Here is a 16,982-nt window from a genome sequence, read left to right on the forward strand (position 1 = left end):
GATAAGGATTAAGGGTTAAGGGTTAGGGGTTACGGGTGAGGGGTTAGGGGTTAAGGGTTGATGATTGGGGTTAAGGGTCAGGGGTTAGGATTTAAGGGTGAGGGTTGGGGGTTACGTATTGAAGGTTGGGGGTTAAGTGTTGAGGGTTAGGGGTTAAGGGTTGGGGTTAAGGATGAGGAGTTAGAGGTTGAGGGTTAGATTTAAGGGTTGGGGTTAAGGGTTAGGGATTACAGGTGAGGGGTTAGGGGTTAAGTATTGAGGGTTAGCAGTTAAGGGTGAGGGTTAGGGGTTGAGGGTTAGGGGTTAAGGGTGAGGATTAGGGATTAAGGGGTTGAGGGTGAGGTTGAGGGTGGAAAAAATCCATGTTGACTTTGTTTTTGAAATGAGGAGTCTTCACCATTGGGCACCAGCCTCCATTTTGGCCCATTCCCAGGGATCTCGGGACTCGCAGCCAATGGGTGAGCTGCTGCATGCGGAGGGAGCGCAGCGACGCATTCGGAACATGCAGAGAAGCTGCCAATCGCATGGGGAACTTTGTACTTCACCCCCAATCTGCTGGTGAAACGCCGAGGGGTGCAGGGCTGTCTTGATTAGGCTGGGAAAAAAGGCTTGCATTTATATAGCGTCTTTGATAAAGGCCGCAAAGCGCTTCACAGCCAATGACGTTCTTCTTTTGAAGGACAGTCACTATCGGAATGTAGGAAAGGCAGCAGCCAATTTGTGCACAGCAAGATCCCACAGACAGCGATGAGATCATGATCAGATAACCTGTTCATCCTCAGGTTGGGCGAGGGATAAAGATCAGTCAGGAAGGTTTCCCCTTCTCATCTTCAAAATGGCGGCAGTGGGTTCTTTCGCACTCACCCGAGAGGGGCTTCGATCTGGAACCGCATCAGAAACGCGGCACCTCTGACACTGCGGCACTCCCTCAGTACCGCAATCGGGAGCGCGGGCCTAGATTTTGGGCTGAGGTCCCTACAGCGGGACTTGAACCCACAACCTACAGGACAGAGTGTCCTCCACCTTCCTGGATCCAAGTTTAAGGAATCGTCTCCCCCAGGGGTTGGGGGTGGGGGTGGGGGGGTGGGGGGGGGAGGTTGGGGAGATCCTTGACAATAACATGCAGCTGCGTTGCCAGGATGGAGAGGTCTCTGATCAAAACCGCAAGCCCTGCTTCATTCACTGGTTAATAATCTCTGCGTGTAACCCTCAGACCACCCCACCGTTCCCCAGGAACATAGATCTGTCCGTTGGCTCTGAACATAACACCCAAACATCGATGCTTTCGGTAACATTAAGCTCCGCTCTGCACTGGAGGAGGACTTGTCCATGGGCACATGTCCTTCTTATTAACCAATCATCTCCTTGGAACCCTCTTGCTCCCTCTGATTGGATCGATTCATCTTAATCTCTGTCAGTTGGATGTATCTGAACACGTTTGTGTCTGAGGAAAAAACGGAGGGAAAATAGTCAATGCAGCAAAGATCCACAGCAACTAATCTGAAAAGTGGAAGGCAATGGCCGAGTGGGATTATCACCAGACAATTAATGCAGAAACTCAGCTAATATTGGAGTTTGCACATTCTCCTCGTGTCTGCGTGGGTTTCCTCCGGGTGCTCCGGTTTCCTCCCACAGTCCAAAGATGTGCGGGTTAAGTTGATTGGCCATGCTAAAAATTGCCCTTAGTGTCCTGGGATGCGTAGGTTAGAGGGATTAGTGGGTAAATATGTAGGGATATGGGGGTAGGGCCTGGGTGGGATTGTGGTCGGTGCAGACTCGATGGGCCGAATGGCCTCTTTCTGTGCTGTAGGGTTTCTAAGTTTCTAAGTTTCTAAATCTACACTCACCCTGTTTCTCTTAACACTCACCTGATGAAGGGGCAGCGCTCCGAAAACTCATGCTACCAAATAAACCTGTTGGACTTTAACCTGTTGTTGTGAAACTACTTACTGTTTCTCTTAATGCAACTTTCATCTCCCTTTGTGTTTCTTTTAAACTCATTTTTTCTTCCCTCCCTCAGAATGACGATGTTTTGGGACACGCGTCATGTGAGGCACAGGAAGAAAGCATAGAAACCCTACAGCGCAGAAGGAGGCCATTCGGCCCATCGAGTCTGCACCGACCACAATCCCACCCAGGGCCCTATCCCCACAACCCCGTACATTTGCTCCACTAATCCCTCTAACCTACGCATCCCGGGACAATAATGGGCAATTTAGCACGGCCAGTCAACCTAACCCGCGCATCTTTGGAGTGTGGGAGGAAACCGGAGCACCCGGCGGAAACCCACGCAGACACGGGGAGAACGTGCAAACTTCGCACAGACAGTGACCCGAGGCCGGGAATCGAACCCGGGTCCCTGGAGCTGTGAGGCAGCGGTGCTAACCCACTGTGCCGCCGTGTCGCCCAGGCGTGGTGTGTATGTGTCTCAGGAGGGACAGAGGACACGGGGCCAATGGTTTCCAAATCTCTCCACCACCGGACGTTGTTCTCTCCTCGTGTCTGGGGCGGTTCTAGTTCAATTGGTGGAGGTGAATAGCCACGATTGGTCAATAATTCCATTATTATTGTACCATGCGAGTGCCAGGGTGGCCTCCAATGTGTCAACACAACCAGCAGCCAACTGAGGAAGTGCATTGATTGATTGATTTGATTTGATTTATTATTGTCCCATGTATTAACATACAGTGAAAAGTATTGTTTCTTGCGCCCTATACAGATAAAGCATACCGTTCATAGAGAAGGAAAGGAGAGAGTGCAGAATGTAGTGTCACAGTCATAGCTAGGGTGTAGAGAAAGATCAACTTAGTGCGAGGATTCAAAAGTCTGACAGCAGCAGGGAAGAAGCTGTTCTTGAATCGGTTGGACTTTTGTGTCTTTTTTTTATTCATTCGTGGGACATGGGCGTCGCTGGCTGGGCCAGCATTTATTGCCCATCCCTAGTTGCCCCTTGAGAAGGTGGTGGTGAGCCGCCATCTTGAATCGCTGCAGTCCACATGCTGTGGGTTGACCCACAATGCCGTTAGGGAGGGAATTCCAGGATTTTGACCCAGCGACTGCGAAAGAACGGCCGATATATTTCCAAGTCAGGATGGTGAGTGGATCGGAGGGGAACTTGCAGGTGGGGGTGTTCCCATGTATCTGCTGCCCTTGTCCTTCTAGATGGAAGTGGCCGTGGGTTTGGAAGGTGCTGTCTAAGGATCTTTGGTGAGTTGCTGCAGTGCATCTTGTAGATGGTACACACTGCTGCTACTGAGCGTCGGTGGTGGAGGGAGTGGGTGTTTGTGGATGTGCTGCCAATCAAGCGGGGCTGCTTTGTCCTGGATGGTGTCGAGCTTCTTGAGTGTTGTTGGAGCTGCACCCATCCAGGCAAGTGGGGAGTATTCCATCACACTCCTGACTTGTGCCTTGTAGATGGTGGACAGGCTTTGGGGAGTCAGGAGGTGAGTTACTCGCTGCCACCTTTTTCCCAATGGAAGAAGGTGGAAGAGAGAATGCTCGGGGTGTGTGGGGTCCTTGATTATGCCGGCTGCTTTTCCAAGGCAGCGAGAAGTGTAGACAGAGTCAATGGATGGGAGGCTGGTTTGCGTGATGGATTGGGCTACATTCGCAACCTTTTATAGTTCCTTGCAGTCTTGGGCACAGCAGGAGCCATACCAAGCTGTGATACAACCAGAAAGAATGCTTTCTATGGTGCATCTGTAAAAGTTGGTGAGAGTCGTAGCTGACATGCCAAATTTCCTTAGTCTTCTGAGAAAGTAGAGGCGTTGGTGGGGCTTTCTTAACTATAGTGTCGGCATGGGGGGGACCAGGACAGGTTGATGGTGATCTGGGCACTAGAAACCTGAAGCTCTCGACCATTTCTACTTTATCCTCTTTGATGTAGACAGGGGCATGCTCTCCTTTACACTTCCTGAAGTCGATGACTATCTCCTTCGTTTTATTGATCTCAAATCCAAGACGAAAACCCTGGTTTCTTGGGTAGCACTGATCCCCACGTTCCACTGAGTCTCAAAGACTTGGACAACTTACAGAGGGCATCTCAAAGCACTGGGGAAACACCACCAGCTTTCACAAGATCCTCCCAAATTCTGTGACCAGAATGGCAATCCCACCTCTGTGTCCTTACCCAAACCAACCCGTCCAACGTTGAGGAAGTAATTCCGTTCCGCTGGCCGGGACATCTCGATCGAATCCCTTGCCACCAGATTCCTGACGTGATGGTTCGCCTCGGGACTCAGTCATGGCAGGGGACTCCCAGGAGGAGAGGGAAATGGGATCCCCCCCCCGCCCCCCCAAACATCCCTGAAGAGGCCAAAGGTCCCTGCTTTGCCGTGGGAGAGCTTGACTCCTGACAGTCCAAAATGGAGAAGGTCCGTTCGGAAAAGTCCACCGGACTCATCCAGAGACCTCATTGGGAACGCGCGGAGGTGAAGTTGAGGTGAGGGAGGGAGCGCACAAACTTCCAAACAACTCCTCCACCTGAACCTTCACCTGCCCCCACTGGCGGCAGTGTCTGGGGATCACGCACTGGACGGAGCGGCCATCTTGGAGCCCATCGGTCCAGAGTGGAGGCGACTCACCTTCAATCCCGAGGGATTGCCTCAGAGAGAGAGGGCCAGAGGATGAGTTAGATGGATTTTGGTCTTCAAGCTTTCACCAAGTCCCATGTAATGGAGGACAATAACATTCCAGATGCTCTCAATAACATCTACTGAACATTAACACGGAGGGAATGTTTGTGGAATGGCACTGATCATTACCCCGTCCGCATACAGCCCAATAGGGAGGGAGCTCCCTATTGGGGAGTCACACTCTATGAATCATAGAATCGTAGAATCCCTACAGTGCAGGAGGCGGCCATTCGGCCCATCGAGTCTGCACCGACCACAATCCCACCCAGACCCTATCCCCATAATCCTATGCATTTACCCTAACTAGTCCCCCTGACACTAAGGGGCAATTTAGCCTGGCCAATCCACCTAACCCGCACATCTTTTTGATTTGATTTGATTTATTATTGTCACATATATTAACACACAGTGAAAAGTATTGTCTCTTGCGCGCTATACAGACAAAGCATACTGTTCATAGAGAAGGAAAGGAGAGGGTGCAGAATGTGGTGTTACAGTCACAGCTGGGGTGTAGAGAAAGATCAACTCAATGCAAGATAGGTCCATTCAAAAGTCTGACGGCAGCAGGGAAGAAGCTGTTCTTGAGTCGGTTGGTACGTGACCTCAGACTTTTGTATCTTTTTCCCGACGGAAGAAGGTGGAAGAGAGAATGTCCGGGGTGCTTGGGGTCCTTAATTACGCTGGCTGCGTTGCTGAGGCAGCGGGAAGTGTAGACAGAGTCAATGGATGGGAGGCTGGTTTGCGTAATGGATTGGGCACAGAATGAGAGTAAAAGATAGAAATTTAGCATGGCCAATCCACCTAACCGACACATCTTTGGACACTAAGGGGCAATTTAGCACGGCCAATCCACCTAAACTACACAGCTTTGGATACTAAGAGGCAATTTAACACAGCCAATCCACCTAAACTACACATCTTTGGACACTAAGAGGCAATTTAGCATGGCCAATCCACCTAACCTGCACATCTTTGGACACTAAGGGGCAATTTAGCACGGCCAATCCACCTAAACTACACAGCTTTGGATACTAAGGGGCAATTTAACACGGCCAATCCACCTAAACTACACATCTTTGGACATTAAAAGGCAATTTAGCATGGCCAATCCACCTAACCTGCACATCTTTGGACACTAAGGGGCAATTTAGCATGGCCAATCCACCTAAACTACACATCTTTGGACACTAAGAGGCAATTTAGCATGGCCAATCCATCTAACCGACACATCTTTGGACACTAAGGGGCAATTTAGCACAGCCAATCCACCTAAACTACACATATGTGGACACTAAGAGGCAATTTAGCATGGCCAATCCACCTAAACTACACATCTTTGGACACTAAGAGGCAATTTAGCATGGCCAATCCACCTAAACTACACATCTTTGGACACTAAGGGGCAATTTAGCATGGCCAATCCACCTAACCTGCACATCTTTGGACACTAAGGGGGCAATTTAGCATGGCCAATACACCAAACCTGCTCATCCTTTGGAGTGTGGGAGGAAACCGGAGCACCCGGACGAAACCCACGCAGACACGGGGAGAACGTGCAGACTCCGCACAGACGGGTCTGAGTTGTCTGGGTGTAAGTTGTTGTGCAGCCTCACCTGTCGGCTCCTGATCTTTCGCTTCTTTTAAGTACTGCAGGGCGCTCTGACAATCTCCCAGGTGATAGAAGGCGATGCCTGCTCTGTACATGGCTTTGAAATTGTCCTTGTGCTTTGCAAGAATTTTCAAACAGTAATCTTTGACCCTCTCGTAGTTCACCAGCTCCGACTGTAGAAGGCATGCTGGAGGAGGGGGAGAGAGAGGGAGAGAGAGAGAGAGTCAGATCGCGAGAAGCTTATATCGACATACCGAGGTAGGAGGGAGGGTTCTCAGTCCCACACAACCCCTCCCCTCCGACAGCAACAACCCTGCCTTTACCTAGCGCCTTTAACGTGACGACTTCATGGGAATGGTGTGACCAAATAAGATCTGACACCGAGCGACATCAGGAGATAATTGGTTAGGTGATGTAGGATTGTGCCAATGATAGAGGGCAAGACCTTCTGGTCCAGCCAATGGTGACCCCCTCCCCCGGACCCCGGACATTCTCTCTTCCACCTTCTTCCTTCGGGGAAAAAGATACAAAAGTCTGAGCTCAAGTACCGACCGACTCAAGAACAGCTTCTTCCCTGCTGCTGTCAGTCTTTTGAATGGACCTACCTTGCATTAAGTTGATCTTTCTCTACACCCTAGCTATGACCGTAACACTACATTCTGCACTCTCTCCTTTCCTTCTCTATGAACGGTATGCTTTGTCTGTACACCGCGCAAGAAACGATACTTTTCACTGTATGTTAATACATGTGACAATAATAAATCAAATCAAATCAGATTATGTAGGAAGCTCGGCAACCAATATGTGCCAGACAAGATCTCACATTAAACAAGGTGATAACGATCAGAGACCGGGTCTTTTATTGCAATGGTTTCTGTAGAATAATCATAGAACAGTATTCCGACAGTGCAGAAGGAGGCCATTCGGCCCATCGAGTTTGCACCAACCACAATCCCACCCAGGCCCTATCCCCGTAACACCACATATTTACCCTGCTAACCCCCCTGACACTAAGGGGCAATTTTAGCATGGCCAATCTACCTAACCCATGCATCTTTGGACTGTGGGAGGAAACCGGGGCACCTGGAGGAAACCCACGCAGACACGGGGAGAATGTGCAAACTCTGCACAGACAGTGACCCCCCAAGCTGGGAATCGAACCCGGGTCCCTGGTGCTGTGAGGCAGCAGCGCTAACCACTGTGCCACCCAGGCTGATGATTGAACAAAGAACAAAGGAAAATATAACACAGGAACAGGCCCTTCGGCCCTCCAAGCCTGTGCCGATCATGATGCCCTAACTAAACTAAAATAAAACCTTCTGCCCTTACTCGGTCCCTATCCCTCTATTCCCACCTGTACCCATCCGGATGCCTCTTAAATGTTGCTAATGTGCCTGCTCCCACCTGCTTGGCTTGGTCACCAGAGACAACTCCCCGTTCTTCAATGAATCTTTTACACAGGCCTTGCTTTCATGTCCTATCCTAGAGGTAGCGCCTCCAACAGTGCGGCACTCCCTCCACAGCGCAACGGGCGTGTCAGGCGGGAAATGTGCTCAAGTCTCTGCCTGACCTGGAAGGAGAGGTTCTGCCTTAAATCTATCAGTGCTACGCGCCTGGGCCAGTGTGTGTGTGAGTAATCTTCCTCCTCCCCAGTGTGTTGTCAGAAATCTGGATTCACCGAGACACGCTTGCTGAATTCTATTTTTCTGGATATTGGACAGGACCCAGTGCTGAGGATTTAACAGAAATCCCAGTCCCCCCCCCCCACCTCCCCCCTCACATCATTGTCTACATTCAGTCAGTCTATTTTCTGACATTTCCTTTACTCAGTCGACTCCGTAAGGAATAATTCCTCTCACCGTCTCCACAGCAACACACACTTTTGTCTCGCCTCGCCCCACACCTCTGTCATTTCGCCGAATCCCGTTCTCGTGTTTTTTGAGAGGTGTTTTGAGATGGAGATTTCCGATCGCCGGAATCGTTATTTATCGTGACGGTCCTTTCCCCCACCTGAGGGGGATTGGGCCGTGCTAAATTGCCCCTTAGGTGTCAGGGGGATTAGCAGGGTAAATATGTGGGGTTGCGGGGATGGGGCCTGGGTGGGATTGTGGTCATAGAATCATAGAATCCCTACAGTGCAGAAGGAGGCCATTCAGCCCATCGAGTCTACACCAACCACAATCACACCCAGACCGCATCCCTGTAACCCCACATATTTACCCTGCTAATCCCCCAGACGCTAAGCGGCAATTTAGTACGGCCAATCCACCTAACCCGCACATTTTTGGACACTAAGGGACAATTTAGCATGGCCAATCCACCTAACCCGCACATTTTTGGACACTAAGGGACAATTTAGCATGGCCAATCCACCTAACCCGCACATCTTTGGACACTAAGGGGCAATTTAGCATGGCCAATCCACCCAACCTGCAGATCTTTGGACACTAAGGGGCAATTTAGCATGGCCAATCCACCTAACCTGCACATCTTTGGACTGTGGGAGGAAACCGGAGCACCCGGAGGAAACCCACACAGACACGAGGAGAATGTGCAAATTCCACACAGCTAGTGACCCAAGACGGGTTGGTGCAGACCCGATGGGCCGAATGGCCTCCTTCTGCACTGTGGAGATTTTATGGTTCTTTTCCGACCTTTAGCATCAAGGGAAGTTGATGCAGTCTTTACAATTGAGACCCAAATGAATAACATCAAATCTGAATTAATTAACACAGGGACCGGAGTTTCCCGTCCCGCTGCCATGGGAATTGTAACGGGAAGGGGGAGGGGGCGGACCGTGCAAATGTCCGTTGACTTCAGGCGGGATTTTCCGGTTTTGGGGTGAGAGCGGCCGGAAAATCCCGCCCAACAATTCACTCGTGGGGCATTATGTCATCTTCCTGTAAGGAATACATTACGTTAAAGATGTGAAGTGAATATAATTTGTTGTTGATTTGTTTTACCGAGGGGGAAACTCCCAACATTATGTATAAATCTTGTAGCCGGTAACTGAATATTAATGTGACAGCACAGTGCCTAATAACAGATTTAATTATCATACAGCAGACACAACCACCATGAGGAATTTCTAACTGCAGAGAGCTTTCCACCCATTCTGTGCCCACGTTTGTTTTAATCGCTGCGTTTTCAGCAATTTTCTCATTAAGGCATTCATTTCTCAATAAATATTTTGGTCTTTTATTAGTCAGAGCTGGGCAAATATCCAATAGAGAGACACAAACACACTCCAAAAACATACTCCAATGCACACCGACAGTACACACACACACACTCTCTCTCACACACACACACACACACACTCTCACACACTCTCACACACACACACAATCTCTCACATACACACACACACACTCTCTCACATACACTCTCTCACTCACACACACACACTCTCACATACACTCTCTCACACACTCACTCTCTCTCTCACACACACACACACTCTCACACACACACACACTCACTCTCTCACACACACACACACACTCTCTCACATACACTCTCTCACACGCACACACACTCTCTCACACACACACACACTCTCTCACACACACATTCTCTCTTGCACACACACTCTCACAAACGCACACAAACTCTCACACACTCCCACACACCCACTCTCTCTCGCACACACACACAGACACACACTCTCTCACACGCACTGTCTCTCACACAAAATCTCTCTCACTCACGCAAACTCTTTCTCACACACACAAACTCGCTCTCACACACTCACGCACTCTCTCTCTCTCTCTCACACACACTTTCTCTCTCACACACACACACTCTCACACACACTCACACTCTCTCACACACACCCACTCTCTCTCGCACACACACACAGACACACACTCTCTCACACACACTGTCTCTCACACAAAATCTCTCTCACTCACGCAAACTCTTTCTCACACACACAAACTCGCTCTCACACACTCACGCACTCTCTCTCTCTCACACACACTTTCTCTCTCACACACACTCACACTCTCTCACACACCCTCTCATACACACCCTCTCACACACACACACACACTCACAGGCGTTTCAGCAGCTGCAGCTTTGGCAAGTGGAAAATCCACATCAGAAGCTGTAAGAAGCAGAAACCCCAGGGACTGATCCACAGGCTCTCAGTAAATAAACACAGGTCCTGCCTTGAGATGTGAACGTGTGCCTGGATAGGACTTCCATCACCGAGCAATCATAAACCAGGGCTGTTTACAATTGTGCATCAAGATCATTACAGCAAAAAGCGGCATAAGAGATTGTGAGAACCGATCAAGGAGAGGCGATGGCCTAGTGGTATTAACGCTGGACTATTTATCCAGAAACTCAGCTAATGTTCTGGGGAGCCGGGTTCGAATCCCGCCACGGCAATTTGAATTCAATAAAAAATATCTGGATTTAAGAATCTACTGATGACCATGAAACCATTGTCGGAAAAACCCATCTGGTTCGCTAATGTCCTTTAGGGAAGGAAATCTGCCGTCCTTACCCGGTCTGGCCTACATGTGACTCCAGAGCCACAGCAACGTGGTTGACTCTGAAATGTCCTCTGAGCAAGGGCAACTAGGGATGGGTAATAAATGCTGGTCAGCCAGCGACGCCCATGTCCCACAAATGAATAAAGCAAAAGATCATAGAATCCCTACAGTGCCGAGGGGGCCATTCAGCCCATCGAATCTGTACCCACTCTCCGACAGAGCATCTTCCTGTCTGGGGATGGGGATTGGGGGGCTGGCTCTTTTATTTTAGATGATGCCCAGAGCTGCTAAAATAAACACTAACATTGCTAACACTAACAAAACTCCACAAATAGTATTATCAATGAATGAAAAGAGATAATGTTGGGAATACTGGATTGTCAGTCTGAGAGAGACAGAGAAATGTTGGGGGTGTTAAGAATCCAAATGAAAGGTTGCAGTCGGAAATGTTAACTCGCTCCTCCTCAAAAGCTGCCTCACTCGCGCCACACACATGCCAGGCAATGACCATCACCAATAAGAGACACCCTAACCACCGCCCCTTGACATTCAATGGTGTCACCGTCACTGAATCCCCCACTGTCAACATCCTTGGGTTCCCGTTGACCAGGAACTCAACTGGACTCACCACGTAAACACAGTATCTCACCTCCTGACTCCCCAAAGCCTGTCCACCATCAAGGCACAAGTCAGGAGTGTGATGGAATACTCCCCACTTGCTTGGATGGGTACGGCTCCAACAACACTCAAGAAGCTCGACACCATCCAGGACAAAGCAGCCCCGCTTGATTGGCACCCCATCCACAAACACCCACTCCCTCCACCACCAACGCTCAGTAGCAGCAGTGTGTACTATCTACAAGATGCACTGCAGCAATTCACCAAAGATCCTTAGACAGCACCTTCCAATCCCAAGACCACTTCCATCTAGAAGGACAAGGGCAGCAGATACATGGGGAACACCACCACCTGCAAGTTCCCCTCCAAGCCACTCACCATCCTGACTTGGAAATATATCGGCCGTTCCTTCGCAGTCGCTGGGTCAAAATCCTGGAATTCCCTCCCTAACAGCATTGTGGGTCAACCCACAGAACATGGCCATGCTAAATTGCCCCTTAGTGTCAGGAGGACTAGCCACGAGATAAATGCATGGGGTTACGGGGATAGGGCCTGGGTGGGATTGTGGTCGGTGCAGACTCGACGGGCAGAATGGCCTCCTTCTGCACTGTAGGGATTCTATGACTGCAGCGATTCAAGAAGGCAGCTCATCACCACCTTCTCAAGGGCAACTAGGGATGGGCAATAAATGCTGGCCAGCCAGCGACGCCCATGTCCCGTGAATGAATTTAAAAACTGCTGTTGAAGGTATGCTGTCCTTCATGGCTGGAGGGATGGAGTTTAAAAACAGCGAGGTTATGTTGCAGCTGTATAAGGTGCTGGTGAGACCACACCTAGAGTACTGTGTACAGTTTTGGTGTTCTTACTTGAGAAAGGATATACTGGCACTGGAGGGGGTGCAGAGGAGATTCACTAGGTTGATTCCAGAGTTGAGAGGGTTGGCTTATCAGGAGAGACTGAGTAGACTGGGGCTATACTCATTGGAATTCAGAAGAATGAGGGGAGATCTTATAGAAACATATAAGATTATGAAGGGAATAGATAAGATAGAAGCAGGGAAGTTGTTTCCACTGGCGGGTGAAACTAGAACTCGGGGACATAGCCTCAAAATAAGGGGGAGCAGATTTAGTTTTGAGTTGAGGAGGAACTTCTTCACACAAAGGGTTGTGAATGTGTGGAATTCCCTGCCCAGTGAAGCAGTTGAGGCTACCTCATTGAATGTTTTTAACGCAAGGATAGATACATTTTTGAACAGTAAAGGAATTAAGGGTTACGGTGAGCGGGCGGGTAAGTGGAGCTGACTCCACGAAAAGATCAGCCATGATCTTATTGAATGGCGGGGCAGGCTCGAGGGGCCAGATGGCCTACTCCTGCTTCTAGTTCTTATGTTCTCATGTTCCTATGTTCTTATATTTTTACCCCATTTCATATTTTGCAACTAATCCCATCAGCATCACGGTGTAATAGTGGAGGTCGTTTGCTGTAGGGGATCGTGGTTTTGGTTTAAGACTCCTGGGTGCAAACACAGAGTGTGCTGTCAGCTCACACCATGGTAACAAACTGATACAACACAGGAGGGAGCCATTCAGCCCATCGTGTGCTGGCTGTTCACCGTATTCCCAATTTGCTCTGTTAATTACGGAAAATTATTCCACCTTTTATGAGTCGGATGGTGCATCTTCCTTCACTCTTTTGCTTTCCACTCCCCCTCTGTTCAAGCGAATGTTATCCTGCGCGAAAGACCCGTTGCCACCCTCAATAGAAAGTGAACAACAGTGGCAACATGGAATGTTGATGGTTTTATTGATTGGAAAGCACTTTGCGATCGATTGGCCAGCACTCCCAACAGAGAGACTTCGAACTTAGAATCCCTACAGTGCAGAAGGAGGCCATTCGGCCCATCGAGTCTGCACCGACTCTCTGACAGAGCATCTTACCCAGGCCCTATCCCCTTTACTCCAGATATTTACCATGCCTGATCCATTTAACTTGCACATCTTGAGACACTAAGGGGCAATTTAGCATGGCCAATCCACCTAACACGCACATCAAGGTGCAACTTAGCATGGCAAATCCAGCCAACCTGCACAACTTGGGACACCAAGGGACAATTTACCATGGCTAATCCACCCAACATGCACATCTTGGGACACTAAGGGCCAATTTAGCACGGCCAATTCACCTAACCTGTACATCTTTGGACACTAAGGGGCAATTTAGCATGGCCAATCCACCTAGCTGGCACATCTTTGGAGCGTGGGAGGAAACCAGAGCACCCGGAGAAAACCCACGCAGACACGGGGAGAACGTGCAAACTCCACACAGACAGCGCCCCGAGGCCGGGAATCGAACCCAGGTCCCTGGCGACATGAGGCAGCAGTGCTAACCACAGTGCCACCGTGCCGCCCAGCACAAAGAAGTATTCTTTTGAAGTATAGTCACTGGTTCTAATGCAGGAAACAGGGCAGCCAATTTGCGCACAGCAAGATCCCACAAACAGCAATGGGAAAATGGTGAGACCATTTGGGTTTTAGTGATTTTTGGTTGAGGGATAGATATTGGTCACCGCACTGGGGAGCAGTCCCCCCTTCTCTCCCTCTGAACGGGGCAGGTACAAATTTGCTGCTGTCTTTCACACGTTACCATGGTGACTGCCCCTCAAAAGTGGCTGCAAAGAATTTTGGGACAGTCTGAGGTTGTGAAAGGCAATTAAAAAATGTGAGTTCTTATCCCTTTCCCATCTCCTTGTGTGGGAGTAGCACGGATATAAGGATCTACCATCTCACTGCGTGTCAAACGCGGTGGGGTGGCGCAGTGGTTAGCACTGCTGCCTCACAGCACCGAGGACCCAGGTTCAATTCCCGACTTGGGACACTGTCTGTGCGGAGTCTGCACGTTCTCCCCGTGTCTGCATGGGTTTCCTCCCACAGTCCAAAACACGTGCTGGTTAGGGTGCATTGGCCGTGCTAAATTCTCCCTCAGTGTAACCCGAACAGGCGCTGAAGTGTGGCGACCAGGGGAATTTCACAGTAACTTCATTGCAGTGTTAATGTACGCCTACTTGTGACATTAATAAATAAACTTTAGACCAACAGCACCCATTGCCGTCCCCATACTCTCTCCATCCCTATTGGTTAAGCATCAATCTTTCCTTATGTTATGATTGACATGTATCTAAATGAGACATTGATTGTGGTGGATAATAAAGAGTTTCCCGTCTCACGCTGAATTAATGTGTAGATCGCTGAGTAGATAAAACGTTCAGATCAGTAAAATTGATAGAATCTGGGATATTGCAGGAACTGTAAACTTCTTGCTAGAATTATGCCGAACATTGATTTTTGAATTATTTATTCACCTCATACTCCACTGTGCAAGCAACAGTGCAACTTCCATTAGGAATTAAAGCACTTCCCCCTCTCCATTCATTTCCCACTCTCCCAGAGCACAATCCGGTGGTGTACATGGTCCATGTTGCTTCCATCCCATCCACTGGCTGATCTGCTCTGCCAGTCCCCGCGTCCTCAGGAGTTCAGCAGAACTTCTCCAGGCTTCACATTCTCCAGTGTCCAAGACAAAAATCCGCATTGTGCAATAAGCAGTCCAGATCATAGAATCCCTGCAACGGAGGCCATTTGGCCCATCGAGTCTGCACCAGGTCTCCAACAGAGCATCTTACCTCGGCACTCTCCCTTCCCATGTGCCAGCCCATAAATTCCACCTAATCTATACATTTTGAGACACTTAAGGGGCAATTTAGCATGGCCAATCCCCTAACCTGCACATCTTTGGGTACTAAGGGGCAATTTACCATGGCCAATCCCCTAACCTGCACATCTTTGGACACTAAGGGACAATTTAGCATGGCCAATCCACCTAACCTACACATCTTTGGACACTAAGGGGTAATTTAGCATGGCCAATCCCCTAACCTGCACATCTTTGGACACTAAGGGGCAATTTAGCACGGCCAATCCCCTAACCTGCACATCTTTGGACACTAAGGGGAAATTTAGCATGGCCAATCCCCTAACCTACACATCTTTGGACACTAAGGGGCTATTTAGCATGGCCAATCCCCTAACCTGCACATCTTTGGACACTAAGGGGCAATTTACCATGGCCAATCCACCTAATCTGCACAGCTAGACTATTAATCCAGAAAACCAGCTAATGTTCTGGGGACCCGGGTTCGAATCCCGCCATGGCAGGTGGGGGCATTTGAATTTTTTTTAAAATACCTGGAATTAAGAATCTACTGATGACCATGAAACCATTGTCGATTGTCGGAAAATCCCATCTGGTTCACTAATATCCCTTTAGGGAAGGAAATCTGCCGTCCTTACCCGGTCTGGCCTACATGTGACTCCAGAGCCACAGCAATGTGGTTGACTCTCAAATGCCCTCGGGCAACTAGGGATGGGCAATAAATGCTGGCCAGCCAGCGACGCCCATGTCCCACAAACAAACTTTAAAATGTGGGAGGAAACCGGGGCACCCGGAGGAAACCCACGCATAGTCTCCCTCCCCTCACTTGGAGCTGATTCTCTGAAATCAGTCGAGTGATTCTGGGATCTTGTTCCGTACCGTTCAGTATAACACTAGCTGATGCCTTTAATGACTGAGTCACTGGGGCAGTTTAAGCAAAACCGTTGCATTATCCTTATTTATGTAAACAGTAAAGAGAGTGTGTAATTAAATGGCAATCAGGAAGGAGTTTCTGTACAATCATGAATTGTGCCTTTTTGCTGCTGATTTGGGAAAAACACCTTGTTTTACAGTTGCCTAGAAGATGGTTGGTAGTTTTCAGATAATCGGAGAGGCAGGAATGTTACTGTCCCGCCCGCCACGGGAATTGGAGCGGCCGAGGGGCCGACAATGGAAAGGTCATTGACCTCGTGCGGGATTTTCCTGTTTTGGGATGAGCGAGCTGTAAAACCCTGCCCAGAATCTCTACAGTGCAGAAGGAAGCCATTCGGCCCCTCAAGCCTACTCCGACAACAATCCCACCCAGACCCTATCCCTGTAACCCCCATTGTATTTACCCTGCTAATCTCCCGGGACACTAAGGGGCAATTTAGCACGACCAATCCACCTAACCCACACATCTTTGGACTGTGGCAGGAAACTGGAGCACCCGGAGGAAACCCACGCAGACACAAGGAGAACGTGCAGATTCCACACAGTCACCCGAGGCTGGAATCGAATCCGGGTCCCTGGTGCCGTGAGGCAGCAGTGCTAACCACCGTGCCGCCCAAAAATACAACACAGCAACACAAATGGAGTGGTCACATTTGTACAAAGACTGGAATTCACCTATAAAACATAAAGAAAACTCCCAAAATCTATGAAACCGGAACTGGACTAGTTTATAAATGCTGACTTTATATTTCATTGAGATAATAGAATCCCTACAGTGCAGAAGGAGGCCATTCAGCCCATCAAGTTTGCACCAACAACAACAACCCCACCTAGCCCCTATCCCCGTAACCCAGATATTTACCCCGCTAATCCCTCTAACCTATTTATCCTGGGACACTAAGGGGCAATTTAGCACGGCCAATGCTCCTAACCCGCACATCTTTCAGACTGTGGGAGGAAACCGGAGCACCCGGAGGA

At 49.3% G+C, this 16,982-nt stretch overlaps 1 protein-coding gene across 1 annotated transcript in view; it reads right to left on the minus strand.

Annotated features, from left to right (window-relative positions):
- Positions 1 to 1,349: 1,349 nt before the first annotated feature.
- The window catches only part of LOC144511112 (tetratricopeptide repeat protein 9B-like), a 29,024-nt gene continuing 13,391 nt past the window's right edge, over positions 1,350 to 16,982 (minus strand). Inside the window, exons 2-3 of the mRNA XM_078241088.1 lie at positions 6,248 to 6,430; positions 1,350 to 1,444 (exon numbers count right to left, since the gene is read on the minus strand). Of these exons, the coding sequence (XP_078097214.1) occupies positions 1,350 to 1,444; positions 6,248 to 6,430 (278 nt within the window). The remainder of the gene's footprint in view (positions 1,445 to 6,247; positions 6,431 to 16,982) is intronic.

The sequence above is a fragment of the Mustelus asterias genome, chromosome 24 (genome assembly GCF_964213995.1).
Source record: "Mustelus asterias chromosome 24, sMusAst1.hap1.1, whole genome shotgun sequence".
Lineage (NCBI taxonomy): Eukaryota > Metazoa > Chordata > Chondrichthyes > Carcharhiniformes > Triakidae > Mustelus > Mustelus asterias.